Source organism: Protomyctophum parallelum (assembly GCF_964188405.1).
Source record: "Protomyctophum parallelum genome assembly, chromosome: 14".
Taxonomy (NCBI): domain Eukaryota; kingdom Metazoa; phylum Chordata; class Actinopteri; order Myctophiformes; family Myctophidae; genus Protomyctophum; species Protomyctophum parallelum.
Window position 1 is genome coordinate 34,283,429 of NC_139709.1, and position 27,966 is coordinate 34,311,394.

Below are 27,966 nucleotides of genomic sequence, written 5' to 3' on the forward strand. Positions count from 1 at the left end.
GCAGAGAGGACAATGTTGGTTGGTGAGTGATTTTTTTCTTTGACCAGGGAGCCAGTGAACTGAGTGAAGGACTTGGAGGACTGGTGGTGTGCTGTGTGAAATTGTGAATCAGTGGTCTCTGGAGCGGATGCAGGTGAGCAAGACACTTTGTATGGCAAATAAACCTCAAACCTTTTATAAGCTATGTTTTGACCGAACCCGGCAAAATAATAGTCTCGTAAATTGGTTATGGTGTGGAACTGAATTAATCAAAATGCCCAAACAATTAACAGGGCGATTCAGGAATGTATTTTATGTTACCAGCCAAGAATTAAGTAGCATACATCCAAATGTAGCTTAATTATAAGCCAAGTTAAATTATTTCTTCGGGAGTGTTGGAGTAGTTGCAGACAGCGTTCTGAGCGTTGCAACCATTCAGTGAACAGCAATAGCAAGTGAACCAATCGTTCGTGGGTCGCACATCATCAGACGACAACAACAAAACAGACTGGCTAGTGAGACAGTCAGTTAGCTTCGTTAGCCAGCCTGCTAAAATAAACATCAGCTGTTGACCGTTGGTAGATCGTGTGCACAACAATAATCGGGAGGAACATCTTTAGCCTTAATGTCATGTCGTAAATGGGTATTTTAGTTGGCAGCAGTGTGGTCAGATTGTGAGATTATTTTAGTAATAATAAGTAAGAAGAAAAATACAGCTGGCCACGGTTGCTGGCTGGCTATAATTTCAGACTCGTCTAATCTAGCTAACGATAGCTAGCATCTGCTCTATGTATGCCAAGCTACAGTGTAGCACTAGCTAGCTGCTTTCTAGCTAGCTTGCTAGCATCGCCGAGTCAAAGGTGGAGCCTCAGCCCGACCAGGGGGAGATCATGCATGCGAGTAAACAAAGAAAGGTAAGACCATAACAGAGCCGTTCATTTTATTTGAGACATTAATGGCGAGACCGCGTCGGCACATGGACAGCCGTTATGTCACGATCAGGTCCCGTTGGAGCATTCTGCTGGTCATGTTTCATCTGTCAAATGGTCGACGTTGTTGTCGGATGCCATATAACGTTAGCCTGGTAGCTAATATTAGCTGGACAGACAGCAGCACTTTAGACTGGGTGTCATTGACCAGCTTGATCATGCCAACAGCTGCTGCTGGCCTTTTGCATCGCCCCCAGTCAAGTCAACCCCCAATTTGATCATGTCAATGACACATTTCCCCCAGCTGATAATGTGTCTTTTTATGTTTTTATCTCTACTCTAATCCAACCCCCCCGAGCGCTATAGCGCTGTTATGATCATTGAGGCCGTTTTGTTGTAACCACTTAAACCTGGCGTCACACAATGTATTCAAAACATTTTCAGAATGTTACATAGTTTTTCCTAAATGTACTGAATAGCAGATCTACAACAAGCGCACAACGCGTCGCGCATCTGAGCTTGGGGGATCGGGTAGCATAAGTATACGAATAGGGGCTTAATACGTGGGTAAGTAATAAGTTATAACGTAGCAGTGCTAGCGCCCTTGTGTTGTTGCCTTACTAAGTGGCAGCTGTGAAATGAGTTTATTTCGTGGTTTCGCCATACAGTTAGGTGGCTAGCCCAGTGTTCAATGTTTTACTAGGCCTCTTGGGAGTTGGGATTGGGAACGACTGCTCGGGGGAAATCATCTTCATCACACTAGGTGGTCGTGGTGGAAACCGTTTCGTTTGAATGCTGACACATTGGCTGACACATGTGTAATCCATGTAATTTTCTAGTCACCACCAACTAACGTTAATTATGGTGAACTCTTCATAGTAGCCAGTCCAGTAACCTTATAACCAAGCACATGGTGACTCAGCTCATCAGCCATGTAACCTCAACACCACGACTCATTTTACAATAACAGACCACCTTGGACGTATGATCCTTCCACCTGTGTATATACCAGGTTTATGTGCAAAATCGGACAATAGCAGACTTCAGAGACTTGATGCTTAACATCACCCCCTATTGTTCCTTATTTCATAAACGGCTGAAAGCTGCCATTCAGTAATCTAATAGCCCAAAATGCACGAGTGTCCATGACAACAAGGAACGCAACAGGAGCGACCGACCATGACTCTTAATTGTTGTCAGACTGTAAATGTTCTGCATTTCTGTAGCTGTAGCACCTTTTACATTCACACCGAAGAATAGGTCAGCCATTTTTATTCAGAATGAGGTTGATTTCAGACTTTCAATATGGCCTAAATTATTTTGATGTGAAATATTCGCTGGCAAGTATTTTGTATTTTCATATCGTTTATTCTAGTTATGGGAATTATCAATTCATTAATTAAGTTTTGATAACTGTTTAGTTGATAAGCTGCATTGTTTTTATATCCGAGAATTTTCCTCAGTGTCTAACATAAAAATCTACATTGGTTATACACAGAAAGAATACAAAAGCCATATTATTTGACCATTTACGATATAGGACCAGGCAATGGCATCTTTGTATGAGGAATATAATAAAGTGCACTGTCTTGTCTGTCACATCACATGCAAAAGCAGAGGTTTCTGACTGTGGCTACGAAGGTGGGGGAAACTTTATTTAACCGGCCTACCTGTGCGTTCCTCGGCCGCAGACAGCATTCACAGAAAACCCAATGAACCGCAGAATTAATTATTAACCATTGCGTTTAATTGATTAATTTCTTAATGGCGATTAATAGATTCCTGTTGACATACTGTAGGCTTAAACTAAAGGAACTATTAACATAACACAGGTGTGGTAAAGACCTTTTAATAATAACCCAACTACCATAATAATGGGAATCCAAAGCAAAATTGAAAAACCTGTAATTACCATTTTGTCCTCTGTCTTTTTGTGCATGTATTGTTACAGGGTGGCTTTCAATGACTAAATGATCAAGTTAAGGAAGGGTGAAGATCTCTGGAAGATTCAACATGAAGTTGTATGTGTTCCAGGTCAACAATGGCATCACGCTAACATTTGACACAGAGCTTGCTGTGCAAACGTAAGGCAGTCAAATATTTGTATTTTTGTGTTTGACTATTAACAAATAAATGCAGCATAACTACATCTATTTGATTTATCCAAGCTTGAATGAGGAGTTGACTAATCTGAAAATGTTTAACTCTTATTTCTTTTTAGTGTGCTAGACCTTAAACATGCCATCCACGTCAAATATAAGATTGCGACCCAACATCAAGTCCTTGTTGTCAATGGAGGGGAGTGCATGGCTGCAGAGAGGCGCGTCTGCAGCTACAGTGCTGGCACTGTAAGTTTTGCAATATGATTGTTCCTCTGTTGAACCACACCACTAACCATAATGTTTTGTAGTAAAAAGATTCTGGAGAACATGGAAATCTTAGTTTTTAGGCAAGGTAACAAAACAAATAGTAGTATTTCTAGTAGAAGTGTGTGACTTTTCATCCAGAGAATTAGGTAGGTTGAAGCACCTGCACGACAAGTAAGGATATTGTATTGTATGCCGGAAGAAGCATGTGATGTTATATTTAAAAAGTATTTTCTTTGTTTTGATTTCTAGGACACAAACCCCATATTCCTATTTAACAAAGAGATGATCTTGTCTGATCGAGCTCCAACGATCCCTAAAACCACCTTCTCCATTGAGAACGAGATGGAGCTTAAAGTGGAAGAGTCTCTGATGATGCCAGCGGTCTTTCACACGGTTGCCTCACGAACACAACTTGCTGTGGTAATTGCATACCACCTTGATAAAGCATGTTTAGTATTGACATACTATTGACATTACAGTTGACTTTTCTAAGCATAACAGTTTAATTTTCAGGGAAGCCTTTGGATTCCATTCATTTCAGTACAGTAAAATCAGTTTCTGTAGAAAATGTATTGACAGCAGCGTGGTAAAATAGAAAGGCATTCTTTTGAGATGAAGTCAATACTTTATTATTTCTGTTGAAATGATGACTAAATGGCTGGATGCATTCTCAAAATGAGTAATAAAGGGTGGTTGTTGAGCTTGTTTTCACATTTTTGTCTCTCTCCAGGAAATGTTTGAAGTTGCCAAGAAACTTTGCTCTTTCTGTGAACGTTTGGTTCATGACGAACACCTCCAACACCAAGGCTGGGCTGCTATTATGGCTAACCTGGATGACTGCACCCTGTCTTATCAAAAGCTGCTCTGGAAATTTGACACCAAATACACACACTATCAACAGGACTTTGAGGAAATTAAATTCAAACTCACAAAGTAAGTGATGTCTTTCAGAATACAATATTTTGCACTGAGATTTCTTAACATGCTGTTACGAATGGCAAGCACTGCTAGTCTAGATGGTGGTTAATTGCGGCATATTATGTAGTGTTGCTAACATTACTCTGAAATGTTTGATCACTTGATCACAATGTTTTTAAATAGTACTGTGCAATATCAAACATCACCCATTTTCAATATTATCAGAGGGTACCATTTCTCTCCATTCACTCAGAGGTGGGCTGTGGGCAGTTCAGAAACCTGCCTACTAGTAATGACATCATTCATAGGCAGGTTTGGTCATTCAAGATTTCAAACTTTTTTAATTTTTCAATTTTTATTTGCAACCACAATCAATGCATTCTAAGCATGCTAACTTAACCGGAAGAGAAAGGCAGATTGCAATTCCCTTTGATGATACCACTGGTAGGCAGGTTTCTGAGCTGTCCCACAGTCCACCTCTCAGCATGGAGACAGAAATCAGAATAGAATTATGGGGCTGCTATCAGCGACGTAGAGTCTGTGGGGGCCATGGCCCCCATGAAGAATCCTAGGGCCCCTTTCGGCCCCCATGAAGATTTTCGTGGACATTTTACATTTACATTACATATTTTCTGGGAATTCCGAACATTTTGGACCTCTCCGCCGGCAATCTGAGAATCCCATCGTCAAATATTCGGGAAAACAGCGCCTCCCCTGTTGTTCCTCAGGCAACAGTCTGTCTTGAGAGACACCGGCCGTCCAAGAGGTGTTAAAAAGTGCTAATCGGGTTTCTTTTGTAGTTGTTCTTGAGGCGTGACATAATAACACTGATCAAGAATTCACCAAAGAGACCTAACCACAGACTATTGAGACTACACACTGACTCGAGAAAAGACCCATATCGTCCAAAATAGGCTGATCAGTCGCTGTCTGTGTATAGGCTAATTCATTGGTAAAAGTATGCTAAAGAACTCATTTTTAGACCATTTGGGAAATAAATAAATAAATCCGCGGCGGCCTCGCTTCGCTCGGCCGCGACAGTCCCCCCGACGCAATTCTGTAGCCTACAAAGGTAAAACGCACCCGCCGCCTATGATCTCTCTCTCCCTCCGTATCTCTCTATATCTCCATCTCTCTCTCTCTCTCTCTCTCTCTCTCTCTCTCTCTCTCATAATAATAATAATATAGTCCTGAAAGTCCTCACCTTGGCTTGGACATTGGCCTATAGAAGCTGCTTTAAAAGTACCAGCGGAAACAACTTATTTTATTCCGCGCTGCGGCAGCGGCGGGGGGGGGGGGGGTGCGGGGAGGCGGGGCTGCGGGGGGGGGACGGGCCCCCTTGAGGATTGATCAAACTCTTCGGCTCTGGCTGCTATAGCCGAGAGGCCACCTAGGAAAAAGAACGTCCAAGGTTTGATTCCCAATTAAGAAAAAAAGTATAACTAATGAAACATTTTAAATGTAGGCTGCACAATTGCACCTAATTTCACTAAGACAAGTGTGTAGCTCTCAGTACAGTCCTTGTATGCTGCATGGTTGACAAGTAAAAAAAGCAAACATAACACCAGCAACCATTATAGCTGAAATTCTTATTTTCTTTCCAGCATGAAGACTATTCTGTACCTCACCTTTCAGTCCTGATATTGTCACTGTACACTACACACACAGGTGCATGGCATGTTGTAATAATTCCATGAGCAAAGACTGCAAAGAGGGGGAATTAACTTGGGTCGTTCTTGGCTAGTTGGACAGGCTGATAAACTGGAGTTGTACACACAGTATGGCGGTTAACTGCCGCCAATCACCATCTATTGTGTACACACACACATGAGTACACACAAGCTGCTGGACAAAACACTAGCACAAGCAGGCAACGGATATTGGTAGCGCCACAGCGACTGCTATACTAAATGGTTGGGAATATGTTTTTCTCCCGCAAATCGGCCTGCGGGCTTCATTAGGCACCATTATTTGCAAGCCTGATGTGGCCTTCAGCCACCAGTGTTTTACACCACTGTGTTGGAGGTTTCCACTGATGTCTTCTCTTCTGTGGTTGCAGGCTAGGGACAGCAGTCTCCGTCATGGCCAAGATACCCTTGCTGGAATGTTTGACACGACACAGTTACAAGGAGAGTGTGGAAAAATCCGGCTCGACCCCAGACAAGGACTCCGAGTCGGACGAACAGAAATCCACCGACTCTGTGCGCTGCGCCGCCGACGCACAGAAGACCACCAAGTTACCGGCATCTTTCTCCGCACCGGGGGAAGCTGCATCCCCACCGACCGAAGGCCAGGAAACGAATGAGATGACCGACAGCGGTGGGCTACGGGCCGCCCTACAGGAGGATGACACCCCGGAGTTTGTGAACCCACCCTCCTTCAACGTCACACTACTAGATTGGATCAATGTTCAAGACAGGCCCAATGACGTGGAATCAGTCGTGAGGAAGTGCTTTGACTCCATCAACAGGGTGAGTTGGTTCTGTGTCACACAGGCAAGAACCTTAGAGTATATATTAATAGAGACGGCACCCGGAGGAAACCCTGAGGCGAAATGGACATAGTGGCCAAATCTGGTATTGCAGCTCGAGCTAGCGCTGGTCCGTTGACCATCATGGCACACGTTCATGTTATTGGGCCCATGACACGTGAACACTATGTTTCACACGTGGCCAGTGCGTTCATGTTATTGGGGCAATCCATCCCAGAATGCACTCTGTTCCTACCCGGAAGGAGGAGTGAAATCGCCTCATGCGCTTTTGTGCAACTTAATGCAAGTGGATGGGATGAGAAATCCAGTGCCGTCTCTATTAATATATACTCTCGCATAGAGCGCCATTAGAGCACTCAAGCTAGCCTCATGGAACTAGATTTACAATATGCATATTCCTTATTATTTGTCATTGTGACTTCATTCAACGTTGTATGGAAACGTCTTTATTTCAGCTTGACCCACGGATCATTCAGCCGTTCCTCGCAGACTGTCGAGACACGATTGCCAAACTAGATAATCAAAACATGAAAGCCATCAAGGGGCTCGAGGACAGGTTGTACGCTCTAGACCAAATGATTGCAAGCTGTAAGAAGTTGGTCAATGAACAGAAAGAACTTGCTCAGGTAAGCCTAGTCTAAGTACATTTGGTCAAGCTTTGTTGAATGTGTGTGCTGTATATGGTATAAGTCTTCATCCGTTGCTTCTGTCATTTTTGAGTGAACTGGAAGTAGTGATTCGACATTGCAAAAACAAAGATTCTGCCAATGTATAGAACATAAGTTCAGGACAAATCAAATACTTTTTACTTGATCAATTAAAAACTTGGGATGAAAGTAACTCAAGGCTTATAGATCTGCCCTTTTCAGTTAGCTCAGAGCATTTAGCAGATTTTAAATCATTCACACAAGCAACCAACCAACCAACCGATCAAACCATTGACAATAAACCTAACATGATATGATTCTTAACTCGCCACTGATCAACAATTGGAGTGAGTAGGAGTATGATCAGATTCAGAGTAGGAGGTCAAACAGAGCCCTAACCCGTTGCCAGCAAACATTTCAAACACTGGGAGTGGGAGTGGAACTCCAGGAAGTGATGTCACTTCTATACTGATCACATGATCAGTATAGAAGTGACATCACTTCCATGATCCACAGGGGTGGGTGATATGGTCATTACAGACATTGGTGACGTATCAATTTCTGCTTTACTAGAGAACTTATGTAAATGGTAAATGGTGCATTTATATAGCGCAAAATAAGTAATGTAAAGGGTGAAATATTTCTCAAGTACCCAAAAGGCATCACAAAAACTGCTGGCTGGATTGACCTCGAATTTCATGCTCCCTCAAGTATGATGATTTTGGCGACGCCATGGCCTTTCCTCGTGTACCAAGCCTGTCTACTGGCACAGAAAGTGAATGGAATCTATTTCTCCTTCATGGAGCACAGAAGCAACGATGATGAAACCATATTCTACCAAAGAATTCATCTAGCCTTAAACGGCTTTCGGCTTATAATAAATAAATAAAAGTGCCTATTTTATTGGGTTCTAACAATTGTGTGTGTGTGTCTCTCTCTCTCTATTAGGGATTTTTGGCTAATCAGAAGCGTGCTGAGAACCTGAAGGATACATCTGTTCTGCCTGACTTGTGTCTGAGTCACGCCAACCAGCTTATGATCATGTTGACCAACCACAGGAAGCTGCTGGACATTAAACAAAAGTGCACCACTGCCAAACAAGAACTCGCAAACAACCTTCAAGTCCGTCTCAAGTAAAAGCTTCAACCGTTTTATTTCCCTCTTCTTTGCATTGCAAAAATCAACCTTTTATTTTTATACCGCCAGTGATCACTTCGCAACCATGCTCATGCAAATGAATCTGAACCTAGAAGATAAAATGCAGGCCATGCAAACAAGGTGGAAGAATCAAACTTAACCCATTTTTGGGCGGGAACTTCTTTTGGTGTTTCAAGCATTATGTTATGCTTTAGCTATTGAAAAATAGCAGATCTACAAGCTTGTAGGTCTGCTATTTCTTTTTAAACCGTGAAAATGTGGCGCAGACCTTTGAATATATTCTTTCAGAACGAACGTTTTTAACTCGAATCTTTGCTTCTGAGGAGTCCCTGGAACTATATATTTTCATATGGTGGTCGGTGAAGACTTTTTTTTGTTTTAAATTTTGACGTCGGGCCTAAATGGGTTACGATAAACTTAACTGCGTTTATTTGTTTGATTGGGTTACTTTCAGATGGTGCTGCTATGTAATGCTCCACGCAGACCAGGACGGGGAGAAGCTTCAGGCTCTGCTCCGGCTGCTGACGGAGCTGATGGAGAGGGTGAGGGTGGTGGAGGCCCTCAGCACGGTGCCCCAGATGTACTGCCTGGCGGTGGTGGAGGTCGTCAGGAGGAAGATGTTCATACGCCACTATAGAGAGGTCAGTTGCAAATGCACAAAGGCTCATTCATAGTCTGGATCTCCGGTGGTGAGCTGAAATAACGTCGAGTGGTGGTGAGTGAAAACAGAGTGAAGTGCTGGGGCGGTGGTTTTGCCCTTCACCGCGGCTCGTGACGTCATGTCGTAGTTCGGAGGTCACCTTGCCACCGAAAATTCAGACTTATGAATAACGCTTCAGTCTCGAGAAAACACGTGACCATAACTTCATATTTCTTCCTCTCTTGAAATGTTTTCATTTGAAACAAGAGGCAGTGCAAAAAGCGGGACCACAATGGAAACAAGTCCCGGACTTTATTGTGTTTTGTTATCACTTTTCAAATATATTAAACTGAACGGCGATAAGCCTCTTGTGCTACTCGACAACAGTCAAAAGTGCAGTTGGGACCAAGATAATATTCTGTGAAATGTAACCGTTATTTATATTTGTACTGTTTTTCAGTGGGCCTGTGCTCTTGTGAAGGACGGGAAACGACTCTATGAGGCTGAGAAGTACAAAAGGGAAACATTTGGGAGACTCTTCAGTAAGCCTATTTGAATTGCTCTTACATTGGAAACCCTGTTATTCGGCACGTCTTTGAAAACACTACACGGTGTGATTCCAACCTGGACCTGACGACTCACAACACATGTATTCATTCCCTTGCTTCTTTTCTTCCAGGGAAATCTTTCCTCCGAAATCGCCTGTTTAGAGGACTTGATTCATGGCCACCCACGTCATTTTGCGTAAGGACTAACCCATGCTCTTTGAACAACTAGGAATTTCAACTATGTTTTTTTTTTTTTTTGGGTTACATTTTAACGAGTCCCGTTCTCTCCCACTGTTCTACAGACTCGAAAGCCCAGAAGATTTGACTATGAGCTTCCAGACATTTCGATTGATGACCTGCAGTACCTGAAGTCTTGTTGTCCCACGGAGGTGCAGCCTTTCCTCATGTAAGTTCATTTTGAATAAAACAAAACAACCGTTTTTTGGCATATTTTATTTATCTGAAATGTTTTACTTTTAGTCTAGTTTTAGTTGACTAAATATTATTATTAAGATTTTAGTCAACTAAATCGACTGTTGACTTGGTCGACTAAAATGTAGTTTGTTGGGCCATGATGGCGTCGTAGTGCCTGATTTATACTAAAATTGCTGATCTACAAGCTCACAACACGCCGCTGATGCGCTGTAGGCTATTTTCAGAGCGTGACACGTGTGCTCAAGCAAGCATAAATGTTATGCTTGGTTTTGAGCACGTGTCATTTTTTGCTATAAATGTGTTAGTTCTACTGGATCTCTCCCTGAATTAGTCACTCCCTCAATGTTTTACGTCTACGTTTTCTTTGACGGAAATTGACAATGTTTAGTCGTCATAGCTTAGTTTTTATTTAGTCCACGAACACTTTTCGTCGGTTGCAGCCGACGAAATGAAATGAACACAGTTGCTGTTTTAAATCAGTGGCTTAGTTTAAGACATTCACCATGTCACCACATAAGGGGACTTTTAATGATACATATCGGTGTGGAATAGCAATTTATCATTTTGTTTATGTTATGTGTTTGTATTTAGAAAGCAAATGGAAAATCTAAATCTGTAAAAGGCCGCATTTCTGGATTTTAATGACCATTGTAACACATTGTGTGACGTCTTGGGCACACACATTGTTAAAATGACCAGATAACCACAAATGCATAGCCCCCCCCCGGCCTAGACAATGTATACAAACATCTGGAAATTATTTCTCATTTAGGACTTTTTGTGGTGCATGATGATGTTGTTTTCTAATACATTGTATTTCACAGGATTAAAGTGCCTGGGTTGAATTTTCCCCCCAGGGTTCCCACACTGTGTGACTTTGAGCCTTTAAACCAGCATGTGGAGATGCTTCACCACCTGGTCCAAGCAGCGCAGAGTGTGGACGAGATGTCTCAAACTATCACCGACCTACTAAGCGAACAAAGGGTAAAGAATAAAGATCTCTTAACCCATTTAGGCCTGACGTCGAATGTTTCTGTATCAGTGGTGCTCAATATTTCATGTCAAGGACCCCAAAAATTACAAGTAATATGCCAGGGACCCCCTCCCAGAAGCAAAGATTTGAGTTAAAATGTTCACTCTGTAACAATATATATTCAAAGATTTGAGGCACATTTTCACGATTATTCAAAAATAGCAGACCTACAAGCTTGTAGATCTGCTATTTTTCAATAGCTAAAGTATAACATAATGCTTTAAACACCAAAAGGGGTTCCCACCCAGAATGCGTTAACCCATTTAGGACTGAGACCAGATTCTACAAAAATGTCTCCTAAATCATGACCGTTTTCTATATCAGTGTTTCTACAAAGTATTTCTTGTCAAGGACCCCAAATATTATTATGTAATTGGCCGCCGACCCCCATCTGAAAATATGTTGTTCCCTGAAGTAAAGAGGAGTTAAAAAAAAAGTTTGCTGTGAAAGAATATCTATTCAAAGATTTGCACACATTTTCAAACTCATAGCGCTCATAGCGCCGCACTATGATCTTGTAGATCTGCTATTTTTGAAAAGCTTGTAGATCTGCCTTGTAGATCTGCCTTAACGGCTTACACACTAGGGCTGGCCCCAAGTTTGAAAAAAACATTCATTCATTTTTCTCTTCCATATTTTCCTTCCATTCCCCTTTTGTCTCCAGAGATCCACGCCACGATCCGAAAGCACACCCGGATCGACCACCCCTACCTCCTCCAAAACCCCCTCCTCGGGGCTCAGCCTGTTGGGCCTCACAGGGCTCACCTGTCAGCCCCTGCTGGTTCCCTTCCCCCCCGCCGCCGCCACGTTGGAAGACCTGTCCCCCGACAGCATCGACGCGCAGACCTTCGACTTCGAGACCATCGGCCACCCCAACATGGACCCGCTCCTCCTCCAGCAGGGCTCCCTCGACCTGGACTCTCTGGCGGAGAGCCCAGAGTCCGACTTCATGTCCGCCGTCAACGAGTTCGTGATGGAAGAGCACCTGACCTCTCGGTCTCCCAACCCCATCAGCGACCCCACGAGCCCCGAGATGATGGTGGAGTCCCTGTACTCCTCAGTCATCAACGCCATCGACAACAAGCGCATCCAGGACAACACCACGCTGCAGCGGCAGAACTCCGAGATGGCCTCCCTGAAGCTGACCGTGGAGAAGTACAGGTTCGCCGCGGAGGAGTCGAGGACCAACCTGAGCAGCGTCAAGGACGACATCTGCCACTTCCGAGGCCTGGTGCTGAAAGAGCAACGGGACTTTGGCTTCGCCCTCAAGAACGTGACGGCGGAGGTGCGCGGCGCCGTGGACGACATCCGCAAGAGGCACGAGTCGGACGCGAGGGAGCGGCACGAAGCCGAGCTTCTCTCCCTCCGGCGGGAGCTCGAGGAGCAGGTCCAGAGCCTGACGGAGGAGAACCGAGTCAACCGTAACATCGTCAAAGACGTCCAGCGGGCCGTGCTGGAGCTGGAGGGGCTCCTGGAGTGCAAGGAGAAGGAGCTCGCTCAGCTGGAGGGCGAGAAGGAGCGCTGGGCGGCGGCGGAGAGCGGCCAAAAGGAGAGAATCCTGGACCTGGAGCGGAGGACGGGTGAGCAAGCGGAAGAGGTCAAGACTCTGACCGTCTCCGGAGACTCTCTGGCCAGCCAGCTGGAGAACATGCACTTTGAGATCGAGCGCGGCCAGCAGAGGCTCCGGCAGGAGATGGAGGGGGCCGAGCGGACCCGCCTGAAGGAGTCAGAGGACAGGATGACGCAGCGACACGAGTCCCGACTGGAGGCCGTCTCCAGGGAGAACCGGGAGGCCTTGGAACGCTTCGCTGCGGAGAGCATGGTCAAGTTAAGCGAGGTGGACCGTTGTCACGTCGCCGTCTTGGGAGAGAAGGAGAGTCAGATAAAGGACCTGGAGGCTCGTATGTCTGAGCTGGCCGACCTGCGCTGCAAACTGGAGGTGGAGCTGGCCCTCAGAGAGTCGGAGACCGAGGAGGCCAGGCTGCTGTTCGAGGACACCAAAGAGCAGCTGGCGGAGGGCGTGAGGACCCAGGTGGCGGCTCGGACCGAAGCCCTCGGTGACGAGGTGGCGCACCTGGAGCGGCAGCTGCGGGTCAAAGACGAGGAGTGCGAACGCGCCCTGGCGGAGCTGAGGGCTCTCGCGCGGCTCGAGAAGGACCACTGCGTCTCGGAGCTCGCGGAGCGCCACGAGAAGGAGAGCGCCTCCCTGCGGCAGCAGACCCTCCACGCCGAGGAGGAACACGGCGAACAGCGACGGGAACTCCAGCGAGACCTGGACCGGCGAGTGGCCGCTCTGCACCGAGAGAAGGATGAGCAGCTGGAGGGCTTCCGGCAGCAGGAGCAGGACTTGAGGACTCTTATCTGCAATCTGCAGGCGGAGAACGACCTGCTCTCTGAGAGATTAGAGCAGGAGAGACGAGCAGAGAGAAGTCTGGAGAAGGAAGGGGCCTTGGAGGTCGTGTCACCGGATGCCTTTAAAGAACTAGAGCGACAGAAGGAGGAGACGGAGAAGAGACTGTTGGACATAATTGGACAACTTGAAAATGAGCTTCATGAGAGAAAGTCCTCAAAGGGGTGAGTAAACTCATGACATGCCGAGTTAGGCATGCTGTTGTTCATCGCAAAGAATGTCAAGTTCAACCCCGTTTGTTCCGTCTTCACTCTCACGGCCTAAAACCATTTTTAACCTTTTGGAAAATGGTACCCGACTGAAAACGTTCAGACTAAAAGCTGTCTCACACCAGTGTAATAGAGAAATGCATCACATGAAAAGTTTCGGCATAAAAAGCTATACACACCGAGTCCAAAAACCAAAACACATGGAGTTAATTTGGACCCTCCTTTTTGGTCGTTCGGCCTGCAGGCAGCATTCACAGTGGTGTCTAAGTGAAAGGAGCAGTCACCCCGTTTCAGCCTTTCAACTTCCTATAATTGGTCCTCAATAATGCTTGCAAATGGGTGAAAGTGGTCCTTGTGTTCATTGACTTAACTGTACGATTGATCGTTGTCTACCTATTTATCAAGCTATTAGGCCTGTTTAATTGTTTGCGTGTTAATTATTCACAATAGATTAGCAAATAGCCTGAGCTTGCCCGTTACAGTATACATGTATATTACTGTAGGTGTGAGCTGCTATGCTATGAAAATATATTATACGGTAAGAAGCATCGTGATATACTGCGTTATCTACTTGATCTAAAACTAGGATAGAATTGACAATGTAAAATGGTCTGTAGCCTAATTGTTCATAATAACCCATAAAATTCAACATCTCGGTATTCATTGGCAGCCTATATATGTTGCTTTATTGAGCATCGCAGTCCCGCCCCCTTTCATGACGACGCCAGGCCCAGGAAATTATTCCCAATGCATTTTCCCCATAGACATTTCAAAACGTATTTTTATAGACCTTATAAGTGTCGTACAAAGCCAACTCGAGTTGTGACAAATCATGACGACAAACACAATATTTTTGGACCAAACAAATAATTACAAAGAAAAAAAACAACAAAAAAAGTACTTAGAAGTAGCCCGAAGATTTGTGTTTGTTGTCATGATTTGTCACAACTCGAGTTGGCTTTGTACGACACTTAAAATAAATACTTTTTGAAATGTCTATGAGGAAAATGAACGGGGAATAATTTCCTGGGCCCTGGTAGGGGGCGGGACTGCGACGCTCTATAATTGAACTGTATTCTATGTGATTACCTAGATTATTGATTATTATATATGCTTGTTCTGGTAACTTGTTCTCAAGAAGCACCAGTAGTTCAAGGACTTTTTTAGCATATAGTGTATGTCAGTGGTTCCCAAGTTCCCAAGTGGGGTCCGGGGACCCCCAGGGGTCCTTGAGGGAGTTCCATGGGGCCCCCATCTCTCTGAGAGTTTACAAATGGAACATTTGTACACCCTCAGAGTTAAATTAACATTGATTTTACAATATAAATTGGGGTCTCGGAGATAGAAATGCCATTATATTAAGAGGGAGTCGGGGACCGTAGAAAATAAATGCATGTAAAACTGGGGGTCCTTGAAATTAAACGGGTTGAGAATCACTGCTAGAGCCGTAAAAATCTTCTCTTATTTGGGGGTCCTTGGCATATCTTTTCAAATGGGGTCCGCAGGCTTAATTAGTGTCAACTTGGGGGTCCTTGACATGAAAAGGTATGGGAACCACTGGTGTATGGAATGAGACGACGGAGGTAGATGGAAAGAACGCCAATCAAGTCAAGACAAAAAATACTTTCTTTGTTTCGTGCCCTGATATAAGTTGATCTCTATGCAGTGTTTTCACTGTTCCTATCAGTGTTGTTTTCGTACTAAAACTACGACAAAAATGTTCGTCGACTACCTTTTTTTCACTGACAAAAACTAAATGGAAACTACATGAAAACTAAGCTATGGTGGCTAAAACTAAGGCTAAATATACTGACTATTTCGTTAACAAATAAAAACTAGACTAAAAATGTTAGGAAGGGAAGAGATCCAGTACAAATCCTTTTACACTTCAATTGCATGCTGAAAATAGCAGATCTACAAGCCCACAAACGTGGGCTTGTAGATCGGCTATTTTCAGCAAGTGAAACAATTTAACAAACACTCATTACGACGGCATCAAGGCCCGCCAAAACACATTTTGTTCGACTGAATCAACTGTAGATTTAGTCTACTAAAACCTTATGACATTTCGTCGACTAAAACTAGACTCGCACTAAAACATTCCCAGGTGACTGAAACTAAATAAACTATTCAAGAGACTACGACGGGAGCTAAAATCTAAATTTGCTGCCATAAACAACGCCGGTTGTCCTATCCATCTTTTCAGGGAGGAAGGTGACTTCAAATGGAACCCCTTTTGGTGTTGTAAACATTGTGTTATACTTGAGCTATTGGAATAAATAGCAGATCTACAAGTGCCGCGCTACGAGCTTGTAGGTCTGCTATTTTTTTGAAAAATGCCGCAAAGCTGAAACTAAACAAACTATTTCAAGAGACTAAAAGTAAGTAGCCTTGCCGAGCCATGAGGCCCATAGGGCAGGTGCCTATCTCCTGTTTCTGTAGCGTGAGGCAGCGTGGTGTACAAGTACACCACCTGGACATGACGCTAGTATGTCGCTTACCCCCAATCCAACCCTTGATGCCGAGTGTCAAGCAGGGAAGGCATTGGGTCCCATTTATACAGTCTTTGGCATTTCATGAGACTACTATGACTTGAAAAATCTAAATTTGCTGCCAAAAACATCACTGGTTCCTAATACTCTCCATCTTCTCAGGGAGGAAGGCTCGTCGTCCGCGCAGGCCGCTGAGGGCGGCAGGCCAGCGGCGGCCAGCAGCGTCAGCACGGCCCTCTCTCTGGACTCTGCTCTCCAGGAGCAGCTGCAGCAGGAGAGAGCCTCCCTGCTGTCCCAGATGGAGCTGCTGGAGAAGATGAAGGACGACGAGATGCAGAATCTCAAGACGTCGCTCATCGCCGAGCAGCAGGTTTGTGTCTTTTGACTTTTCCCCGTGTGTGTGTGTGTGTGTGTGTGTGTGTGTGTGTGTGTGTGTGTGTGTGTGTGTGTGTGTGTGTGTGTGTGTGTGTGTGTGTGTGTGTGTGTGTGTGTGTGTGTGTGTGTGTGTGTGTGTGTGTGTGTGTGTGTGTGTGTGAATGTGCATTTTGTAATGCACAATCTATGTAAAGCACTTTGGGCCTGACGTAGAAATAAAAAAAAACTTTCGCTCTGAAAGAATATATATTCAAAGATTTGTGCCGCATTTTTACGTTTTTTCAAAAATAGCAGACCTACAAGCTTGTAGCGCGCCACTCGGTGGCGCGCTATGAGCTTGTAGATCTGCTATTTTTAAATAGCTAAAGTATAACATAATGCTTAGTTAAAACACCAAAAGGGGTTCCCACCCAGAATGGGTTAAAAGCGCTATATAAATTTACCCTTAAAAATATATTTTTGCACAAATCCTGAACGTTGGTCCGTTGCACTTGCCGGTTCTGGTCTAGCACCACAAACGTAAATTAACATACGTTAAACTGGTAAAAGTCCATAATGGCATATTGACGGTGGATTGTGTAAGTGTTTTTTGCAATGCAAAATATTGAAACAATTTCTGTTGATATGATTTTTTTCCTCCAGTCTATGCCTTTCCCTGGAAAACAATTCACAGCAGATGTTTTTGCCCCAATTTAATATAACCGCCACTGGTAATGGCGGACACCGATATACTAGTGTCACTGCCCTGAAACTTTGTTGTTGTTTTGTTTTTTTACCGGTTCTTCGCTCACTGTTCTACATGCACCAGACGCAGCATTTACTAGTCATTGTAGAATGCAGGCCTGTGGCTTAGCCTGCATGTACACACACACACACACACCATAATTATAGTACACAGAATGTTGTGATGACCTTGCACATAACAGGAGGGCACTCGGAACGGCAATTTGACACTAGCGTCTGTGACACTGCCTGAGGGAGAAACCCAGTGTTGGTAAACATGCCTCCCTTCCATGAGCGCAGAAACACACAATCCAGCCTCTTGACGGCTAGCAGCAACTAGACTACGCCCCTACAAGCTCATTTTCTGGAGCTATGTTTGCTAGATTTTGCACGGTATATTTCACAGAGGCGTGTGAAACACAATGTGGCAATGGTTTTATCATGAATAATCTAATCTGTTATTATTCTTTCTTTATTTGACCACGAGAGAATACAATTACCGGTACATTACACATTTTCATAGTCAAGGCCAGTGTTGTTTTTTTGGCAGCAAATTTAGATTTTAGTTTTTAGTCATAGTCTCTTGCATAGTTTTCTTTTAGTTTTAGTCACCTGGAATGTCTTAGTGTTTTAGTCGACTAAATGTCATAAGATTTTAGTCGACTAAATCTACAGTTGATTTAGTCGACCAAAATGTATTTTGGCGGGCATTGATGACCGTTTTTTTCAATTGCTGAAAATAGCCAATCTACAAGCTCACAACACGTCGCAGTGCGATGCGTTGTGACTCGTAAGCTTGTAGATCGGCTATTTTCACCATGCAATCAAGTCTAAAATGACTTCTACTGGATCTCTTGTCCACTATAGTCCCTTTCTAACATTTAGTCTAGTTTTTATTTGTTGACGAAATCGTCAGTATATTTAGTCTTACTTTTAGTCATCATAGCTTAGTTATGTAGTTTTCGTCAGTGAAAAAAGGTAGTCGACGAAACATTTTTCGTCTTGGTTTTAGTCGACGAAAACAACACTGGTAAAGGCGCTAGAGTCCAACACTGAGGCAGATTTTACTCTGAAAAGCAGGCATAGAGGCATAATTTTCCCTTAGTACCACACACTATACCTCGTCTCTCTAGAAGCGTTACGCCGTGCTACGAGCTTGTAGATCTGCTATTTTTGAAAATCGTGACAAAAACGTTTTTATCTCATATCTTTGATTCTTTTTGGAGGGTCCCTGGAACAACATATTTTCAGACTTTTGTAGAATCGACGTCGGGCCTAAATGGGTCAATACCGGTATTCCCACCTGATCTTCTTTATTGACTCATACCTGTGTGTCCCCCCCCCCCCCACTAGACTAACTTCAACACTGTGTTAACCCGTGAGAAGCTGAAGAAGGAGCAGATCATCAATGATCTCACGGAGAAGTTGCGGCAGGTTACCCAGCAACAGGAGAAGGACAAAGGTAACTATCTAACCATTGAGTGAAGAGTGAATGCCTAGATATTCCTAAAGGTAGATATGATGCTGAAAAGGAAGACCTTGTTTCTCCTGTGCTAAATGTTTTAACTTATCTGATGCTGGCTGATGTGTGGGGGGTAGTACCTCAAATTGTTTTAGTCATAAATGAGGTAGCCTGGAACTCGCCTATGCTTTTTATGGCATAGGCAGCTCCCGGCAGGATCCGCCGGGAGAAACTATGCGCAGCTGTGCGACATGAGACTAATTAGTTAGAGCGACAGAGAGAGAGAGAGGAGTGTGTGTGTACATGTGTGCGTGTGTGTGTCAATTTAACAAAGGTGCAGACGATCAGAAATCGGCAGAGAGTGAGCGATGTTTGCGCTACTCTATGCCGAATTGAAGTGGACTCAGACCCAGACTTCTTTTTTTCTCCCTGGAAATAAAAACGTCTGAGTTTCCGAGGCTATAAATGAGGTGTTCTATTTCATCCCTGCTGTCCGCCAGAGGCGGTGCTTTAAGCACGTCCCTTCGTGCATGCGCAGTCGAGTATTTTATACCAACAATGTCAACTTTGACCCCCGTGGTGACCCAGAAGAGCCTATATCTTCCGGAGGTCGGCAGGGGCTAAGCCTCTACAGAACCTTCTCGCGAGACCACGAGGATTCTGAGCGACAAAGAGTGTTTGCCGGCCGGTTCATTCGGGATTGATTCGGGAACCGTAGTTACATACGTAACTTTCATTCTGCGCTCCGGTGGCACAGGGGGCCAACGCCTGAGATTGCCGAATGCACTTTATTGACTAGTTGCACTTTTATCAAGGGAATGTGTGCAATATCTCTGTTTTTGTATGTTGGGTGATTCATGGTGTTTTTTTTCTCATGTGAATGTGTATGTTATTTGTATGCAGCTGTGACTCTGTCTCCAAGACAAATTCCTACCAAGGGAGACAAATAAAGCCAACCTTGAACTTAACTGCCCGTCACTGTGGATTCTAGGAGTTTGTCTCCAACGCAGTGCATCCATCTTGGCCCCGCGCGTCCATTCGGGAACTAAATACGAACATTCCCTATTCATGTCAAACAAAGAAATATTAGACGGTAAAAAATGACGATTCTAATACAAATAAATAATAAACGGTGTCACCACCAGGGCTCTCTTGGAGCCTGGCTTTAACCTTACACTGCAAGTTCTCTCTCAGGTTGAGAGACTGCAGCAAGATGAATCACACAGCATTTTAATTGATTAAAAATGACAACAATCTCAAATTGGGCGCTCCCATGTGTCAATGATAGCAGTGTTAACAACCCGACTCAACTCAATGTTTGTTTCATTCATATTTATTTATTTCATTTCAGTTATGGTTTTACATGATTGTATTCATTTTACTTTTTTTTTTTTTTTTTACATATTCCATAACAGAAAAGAAAAGGAGCAGGAAGAAGATAAATCTTATTTATACCTGCCCCAATCTATATTTAACTCAACCCATGTAAAAAATGGTCTCCAAGTGGCACGAATAAAGTAGCCATGTATGGTATTTCCCAGTATTTCGCCTGAATATAGCTATTAAACCATTTTGGGAGGGAACCACTTTTGGTGTTTCAAGCATTATGTTATACTTTAGCTATTGAAAAATAGCAGATCTACAAGCTTGTAGGTCTGCTATTTTTTTTTTATCGTGAAAATGTGCCTCAAATCTGAATGAATATTCTTTCAGAGTTTCAGTTTTTAACTCAAATCTTCGCTTCTGGAGAGGTCCCCTGGAATAACATATTTTCAGATGGGGGTCGGTGGCATAATATTACATATAATCTTTGGGGTCCTTGACATGAAATATTGAGAACCACTGAAAACATGAGGTTTTTCAGAAAGAAATACATTTTAAAAAGACATTTTTAAAGTTTCGACGTCGGGCCCAATGGTTTAACTGTGTTGTTGTCTCATTTAAGCTCTCATAGAGACCCTCTCGGAGGACAGAGCCAGCGTCATGCAGGAGAAGAAGCACCTGGAGGAGGAGCTGAACCGTCTCCGCGGCACCGCCCTGGTGTCCTCGGCCTTCTTCATGCCTCACCCCGCGGGCGCCGCCGCAGCCCAGGAGGCCATGCTCGCGGACCACGCCGGCGGCGGCGCTTCTTCTTGTGGCTTTGGCGGGGCTTCGGCAGCGGCCAGGTTTGTGCCCGCCGTCGCCGTGGGAGGAGCCTGTTCCTCCTTGGAGCCCCCCACCACGTCCTCCTCCGACCCGGACAGGTTGGCCTCCGTGGCGGCCATCCAAGAGGACGAACACGTGGACTCTGCGGTGGAGGCGGTGACAGTGCAGTAAGCAATGGATCTATATACCCTAAAACGTGCAAATTAACCCATTTTGTCCTGGGAACGATTCTATGAATTTCTTCTAAATCCTGCCCGTTTTCTGAAAAAGCTGTGTTTCTATCGATTTTTCAAAAATAGCAGACCTACAAGCTCGTAGCGCGCCACTCGGTGGCGCGCTATGAGCTTGTAGATCTGCTATTTTTCAACGGCTAAAGCATAACATAATGCTAACACCAAAAGGGGTTCCCGCCCCAAAATGGGTTGATGTCCAATGGAACTGGTGGTGACTGCAGGAGTTGACCTCAGAGTATAGCGTTGTTTTTTTGGCAGCAAATTTTGATTTTGGTTTTTAGTCATAGTCTCTTCAATAGTTTTCAGTTAGTTTCAGTCACGTTTTAGTCACCTGGAATGTTTTAGTGTTAGTCTAGTTTTAGTCGACTAAATATCATAAGATTTTAGTCGACTAAATCTACAGTTGATTTAGTTGACTAAAATGTATTTTGGTGGGCCTTGATGCTGTCGTAATGACTGTTTTTACACTAAAAACAAATAAATTGTAGCTCAGCTATTTTCAGCATGCAACCAAGTGTAAAATGAACTACCGGTATACTGGATCTCTTGTCCACTATAGTCCCTTCCTAACATTTTAGTCTAGTTTTTATTTGTTGATGAAATTGTCAGTATATTTAGTCTTAGTTTTAGTCACCATAGCTTAGTTTCCATTTAGTTTTTGTCAACGAAATCAACCCTGCAGAGATGATTCTAATAGATATAGTAGAACTGATAAGCCTGAAATCATTATAACTAAATAATCTGTTAGTGTTAAGTCATGCTGGTGTACAAGTGCATGTAAAACGTGGTTGCATGTTGTATCCAGCATAATATCATATTGGGTATGTTTCCAAATCAGAATATTAAACAATTCTAGGAGCTATTTCCGTGCAAATGTTCAGAAAACTATTCATAGCGTAGTCGTATTTTTCCAGTTTATGTGGGATATTATTGTGGTGTGGCATTACCCATGAGCAGACGTAGAATACGCACATCGACAGGCTGGGTGCTGGACTAAATAAACTTCAGTAGGTATTGGATGGAGGGCATTACCATGAGCCAGCTCTTAAAAGGGACACGATTACCCCCAATAACATTTGGTTTGAATACCGGAGTATCTGTAATTATGTTGGAATATTAAACGCACTCTCTGTGAAGGAGGTCCTCTGAACTGGCCATGGCTCCTCTGAACTGGCCATGACATTCATGATATTCAATTTTGGAGTTCATGATCATAATTGCTCATTGGCTCAACTAAGTTTAACTCGTATTAACAACATTCAATTTGAAACAGTGCAATATAATGTAGCAATGGAAAGCTGTTTTGGCTATTGTGTTTGTCTTTATTGAGAACATTTGTAGCTAAATAATCTTAATAATACATGGCTAAATAATGCATTTATGTGGTTGAAGAAAGTTTTCACACTGCTCAGGTTTACAAATTGGGGGAGAGAGAGAGAGAGAGAGAGAGAGAACAAACAACCTTGTCATGGCCATTATAACGTATATTATTGTCTCCACCAGGCCGAAGGCATGGGGAGAGAGTATGTTTTGCACTCCGTCCGTCCGTCCGTGTGTGTGTGTGTGTCCGTGTGTGTGTGTGTCCGTGAACAGCTAATCTCGGCCACCGTTAACCCGGTCGATGCCATATTTTGCACACACACTCCCTGGATGCCAACCATGAACCTCTGCCCCAAACTTTCCAGAACGCCCTGTTATAGCGCCACCAGGAGGCCGCTTTGTGCAAAACAAGTTTTCCAATGCCATATTTTGCACACACACTCCCTGGATGCCAACCATGAACCTCTGCCCCAAACTTTCCAGAACGGCCTGTTATAGCGCCACCAGGAGGCCGCTTTGTGCAAAACACGTTTTTGCACACTACACCTACAGATTTTGTCCAAACATCACGCAAATTGCTACACAGTCTCTCTAGAGCCATTCAACGAAACGGGTCTTTCAGATTTATCAGACTCCATCCTGATTGGTTAAGATTGGCTTCCAAAGTTCACAGGAGTGCTCAGTTTCAAACAAAATGCTGCAAATCATGAACACATCGCGTGATTTCCGTGAAATTGTGCACCCACATTCCCACTAGGCCGAGGACGAAATGCCACATGAACAATTTCAACTCAGCCTCAAGGTGGCGCTATAACTGGCCAAAAAGTGTTTTTACCTCTAACTGCACGGATCTGTGGATAACCTGGTGGAGACCTGTGCCCGGAAGGGCACTTTTTCTAGTTGCTTATAATTTTAGGGGTGCAATAGTTAATCAAAATATTTTGTGTTTGTGTATTCATTGATCAAACGCAATCAATGCAAAAAGATGATTACAAAATGCTTTACGCTTGATTGATTTAGGGGTGACTTTGTTTTGTAAACGGATAAAGATGCGCTGAGTCGTATTAGCGTGCAGGATTTGAAGGTATAAAAAGTGTGTGGTGTCAAATGAAATTACAAAACCAACAGTACCTCCTCATACTTGTCTTTTATACATTAGACATCCTGCCAATAATTAACCATGTTACAGATTTCCATGACTGCTGCTCCCTGACCATCTGAATTGTTTTTCCATTCTCTTTCCAGCGATAACATTTTGATGATGTCGGAGGAGAAACAGCGGATACTCTTACTAGAGAGGGCAAGTTCCACAATATTATCCATCTAGTTTACATCCAGTCCAATAACATATACTGATAACGTTGCCTGTTGTCGGTATTAGTATTCATGATTATCATTTTATTTTCAATCTTTCCAGACTTTACATATGAAGGAAGAAGAAAATAAGCGCCTCAGTCAAAGGCTGGTACGTTGTTTTAACATGCATTATGCATTTATTTTCTATTTCAATGAGTCCCCTGCTGCACTAGGTGGCAGTAGCATCAAAGTGTCCAAATCCTGACCCAGGAGGCTAGGCCAAATGGCTCAATAAAGATGAATGGATTATATAGGGAAGAACATCAGAGTGATCTGAATGGTTTCAGTCAAAGTGAACAAATAACTAGTATGTGCTTCATATTGGCAAATAACTATGAACTTTATGATCACCTGTACTTTATGACCACCTGTAAAGGTGTCATCAGTCTTGTGAGTCTTCTTTTGAAATAAAGTGAGTGATGCAAGCCTAATTAATTATAATAATGTGTGTGTGTGTCTGTCTGTGTGTATGTATATATATATTATATATATATATATATATATATATAGAAACACAAACATAGCTTGCAGATTTCATACCGTTAAGAGACATAAGCTGATGCATGTCTTAAAGTAAGTTATTCCTTTTGATTTCATATTTGTAACAATCTGTTGATTTCATTATGTTTTAACATTCCCACAACCTGTTTTTCTTGTAGATGTCTCAAAGCATGTCCTCTGTGTCGTCACGGCATTCAGAGAAAATTGCCATCAGAGAGTAAGTCAATAAAGCTAAATGACTGCGTTTTAACACTTTTTTACCCCAGCACTATTTATAACCACTTTTAACCCATTTAGACCTGATTCTACAAATGCCTTCTAAATCATGACAGTTTTCTGAAAAGCCCATGTTTCTATGCCATACCACGGACCTCCAAAAATATATGTAATTGGCCGCCGACCCCCATCTGAAAACATGTTGTTCCTTCCAGGGAACCCCCATAAGCAAAGATTTGAGTTAAAAAAATATTCGCTCTGAAAGAATATATAGTCAAAGATTTTGCGTCACATTTTCAAGATTTTTCAAAAAATTGCAAATCTACAAGCTCGTAGTGCGGCACTCTGTGCCGCGCTGTGAGCTTGTAGATCTGCTATTTTTCAATAGCTAAAGTATAACATAATGCTATTAAAACACCAAAAGGGGATCCTGTCCTTAAGGAACCTAAATTCATTCATTTACATTGTGGTTGTGTGTCCATGTTGTAGTTTCCAGGTGGGCGATTTGGTTCTGATTATCCTAGATGAAAGGCATGACAACTATGTCCTGTTCACTGTCGGACCCACCCTCTACTTCCTCCACTCTGAGTCTCTCACTGCACTGGACCTCAAACCAGGTTAGTTTCACTCTCACTGCACTGGACCTGTTAGTTTCACTGCACTGGACCTGTTAGTTTCACTCTCCCTGCACTGGACCTGTTAGTTTCACTCTCACTGCACTGGACCTGTTAGTTTCCCTCTCACTGCACTGGACCTGTTAGTTTCACTCTCACTGCACTGGACCTGTTAGTTTCACTCTCACTGCACTGGACCTGTTAGTTTCACTCTCACTGCACTGGACCCGTTAGTTTCACTCTCACTGCACTGGACCCGTTAGTTTCACTCACTGCACTGGACCTGTTCGTTTCACACTCACTGCACTGGACCTGTTAGTTTCACTCACTGCACTGGACCTGTTAGTTTCACACTCACTGCACTGGACCTGTTAGTTTCACTCACTGCACTGGACCTGTTAGTTTCACTCACTGCACTGGACCTGTTAGTTTCACTCTCACTGCACTGGACCTGTTAGTTTCACTCTCACTGCACTGGACCTGTTAGTTTCACTTTCACTGCACTGGTCCTGTTAGTTTCACTGCACTGGACCTCAAACTAGGTTAGTTTCACTCCCACTGCACTGGACCTGTTAGTTTCACTCCCACTGCACTGGACCTGTTAGTTTCACTCCCACTGCACTGGACCTGTTAGTTTCACTCTCACTGCACTGGACCTGTTAGTTTCACTCCCACTGCACTGGACCTGTTAGTTTCACTCTCACTGCACTGGACCTCAAACCAGGTTACTTTCACTCCCAAACAACCACTGTTCGTTGACTAAAACTATGACGAAAAATGTTCGTCGACTACCTTTTTTCACTGACAAAAACTACATAAAAACTAAGCCATGATGACTAAAACTGTGACTAAATATAATGACAATTTCGTCAACAAATAAAAACTAGACAAATATTAGGAAGGGACTATAGTGGACAAGAGATCCAGTATAAGTCATTTTACACTTGCTTGCATGCTGAAAATGGCAGATCTACAACCTCACAACGCGTCACGCTGCGAGTGTGTAGATCGGCTATTTTCAGCAAGTGTAAAAACAGTCATTGCGACGGCATCATGGCCCGCCAAAATACATTTTAGTTGACTAAATCAACTGTAGATTTAGTCGACTAAAATCTTATGGTATTTAGTCGACTCAAACTAGACTAACACTAAAACATTCCAGGTGACTAAATGTGACTGAAACTAAATGATAACTACTACGACTGAAACTAAAATCTGAATTTGCTGCCAAAAACAACACTCGTTTGTTGGAATAACTGCAACTGAGACTGAGTTTGATTGCTCTCCGTTCAGGTGGATTCAAATGTTGAAGTCGATGAACATTGAAAATAGATCTGCTAGCAAGTAGCAGCTGTTTTTTTTTTAAACTTTATTTACAATTTAAAAGTAAAGAACGTAATGCGTACTTTTTGAGTGTTCATAGAAGAGTTGTTTTGATGAACTGTGTTCTTTGTTTAGCATCGGGGAGTACAAGACGGCCATGGGTTCTTGGGAAGGTGATGGAGAAGGAATATTGCCAGGCAAAAAAGGTATTGTACATTAAAATCCATTCTGTCAAAATCTCATGTATCCACTACCACTATACTGTATACCGGTATACCATAACATATTTTATAATTAGTGGTATGACTTTGGGGGCTCTAGTCTGGACTGAAATTATTTATTTTAAGTTTTTGGACAATACTCAATCCATGAAGAAGGTGTCTCATGTCTTTACAAACTACACTAGTCTGAACAGATGCTGTTTCTAATTCTCTCTCTCTCTCTCTCCCAGGCTCAAAACAGGTTCAAAGTTCCACTGGGAACAAAATTCTACAGAGTGAAAGCTGTTCCGTGGAACAGGAAAGTATAATAGCCAAGTAAAGAAGCTACTATGTATATTTATATTGCTTAGAGGTTTTGAAAAAAAAAATCTTCACACCGTATTTCATAACTTGAAATTTGAAAAGAACTTGAACACTGAACGAATGGAGGTCGTAAACATGCTATGGTTTTCAGTTGAAGATCCAACATACTCCCACATTTTATTCTCTTTTTTGTTTTTTGTTTTTTCCTTTTGTTTTTTTTAACACAAATTAATTATTGTGGACCAAATGCTATTACCTTATTAGGGCATTGCCCTATACACTGTGGCATAAAGCCATCTGAGCTGTGTGTAAATTGAACAAAAAGGTATTTGGATGTTAAATATTAGTTCTCATTATCAGCATTTGTCCTTTTTCTGTGGAAAAATACTGTATCAATATCAACATAATTCAAATGAAAATATACATTTATTATAAATGTTTATGGAGGAATGTTCATGGCATGCATATTGATATATTTTCTTTGATTTACTTCAGGTAAATGTTGTAGTAGGATTAGTTAATGCCGTTTGTTACTCACAAACCAGTATGGCCCTCTTGTTAATATTGAAATGTACATTTATGGCTGACTGACAAGCAGTCATTGCAATCCTTGAAATGCACTTTCAAAAACAATGCTTTTTGTTGATTTGAAGAAAAAAAAAGGGAAGTAATTGAGCTGTGGAAAAATCAAGTTAAAAAAACAAAAGTCAACAGCACAAAACTTCTCGCTATCATAGAATATTGATATGTAGAAAAGGAATACTTTGTGACTGTGTTTCATTATTGGAAGACATTGTACATTACCCATCGAATCACACATGTAATGATAAAATGACTGTATTGTAAAAGATATTAGAGTTTTGAAACAATAAAGGACGGATCCCCAAGCATATTTCATTGTATTGTCTCGTTTGTC

The 27,966-nt window shown here is 42.9% G+C and overlaps 1 protein-coding gene across 3 annotated transcripts; it reads left to right on the forward strand.

The window, feature by feature from the left end:
* On the forward strand, positions 1–27,934 carry rb1cc1 (RB1-inducible coiled-coil 1). 3 transcript variants are annotated; one of them, XM_083782504.1, is made up of 23 exons: positions 1–133; positions 2,860–2,992; positions 3,130–3,256; positions 3,527–3,697; positions 4,008–4,210; positions 6,255–6,666; positions 7,142–7,312; positions 8,282–8,466; positions 8,946–9,132; positions 9,592–9,673; positions 9,811–9,875; positions 9,982–10,085; positions 10,939–11,098; positions 11,812–13,721; positions 16,421–16,628; positions 18,710–18,818; positions 20,764–21,130; positions 23,762–23,816; positions 23,934–23,981; positions 24,532–24,590; positions 25,079–25,206; positions 26,662–26,732; positions 26,978–27,934. In XM_083782504.1, the coding sequence occupies exons 2-23, from the start codon at positions 2,922–2,924 to the stop codon at positions 27,053–27,055; spliced, it is 4,971 nt and encodes a 1,656-aa protein (XP_083638630.1). In that variant the 5' UTR covers positions 1–133; positions 2,860–2,921; the 3' UTR covers positions 27,056–27,934. The 3 variants fall into 3 exon arrangements, with proteins under 3 accessions (XP_083638630.1, XP_083638629.1, XP_083638631.1); XM_083782503.1 differs by lacking the exon at positions 1–133 and adding an exon at positions 496–893; XM_083782505.1 differs by lacking the exon at positions 1–133 and adding an exon at positions 496–893 and having other exon boundaries at positions 10,972–11,098.
* The last annotated feature ends 32 nt before the right edge of the window (positions 27,935–27,966 follow it).

Excerpts from the sequence above, each read along its gene's own strand:
- rb1cc1 (XM_083782504.1), top strand. The coding sequence starts at position 2,922 with ATGAAGTTGTATGTGTTCCAGGTCAACAATGGCATCACGCTAACATTT. Across the intron at positions 18,819-20,763 it reads GCAACAGGAGAAGGACAAAG|CTCTCATAGAGACCCTCTCG; the intron begins GTAACTATCTAA and ends GTCTCATTTAAG. Across the intron at positions 23,982-24,531 it reads AGCGCCTCAGTCAAAGGCTG|ATGTCTCAAAGCATGTCCTC; the intron begins GTACGTTGTTTT and ends TTTTTCTTGTAG.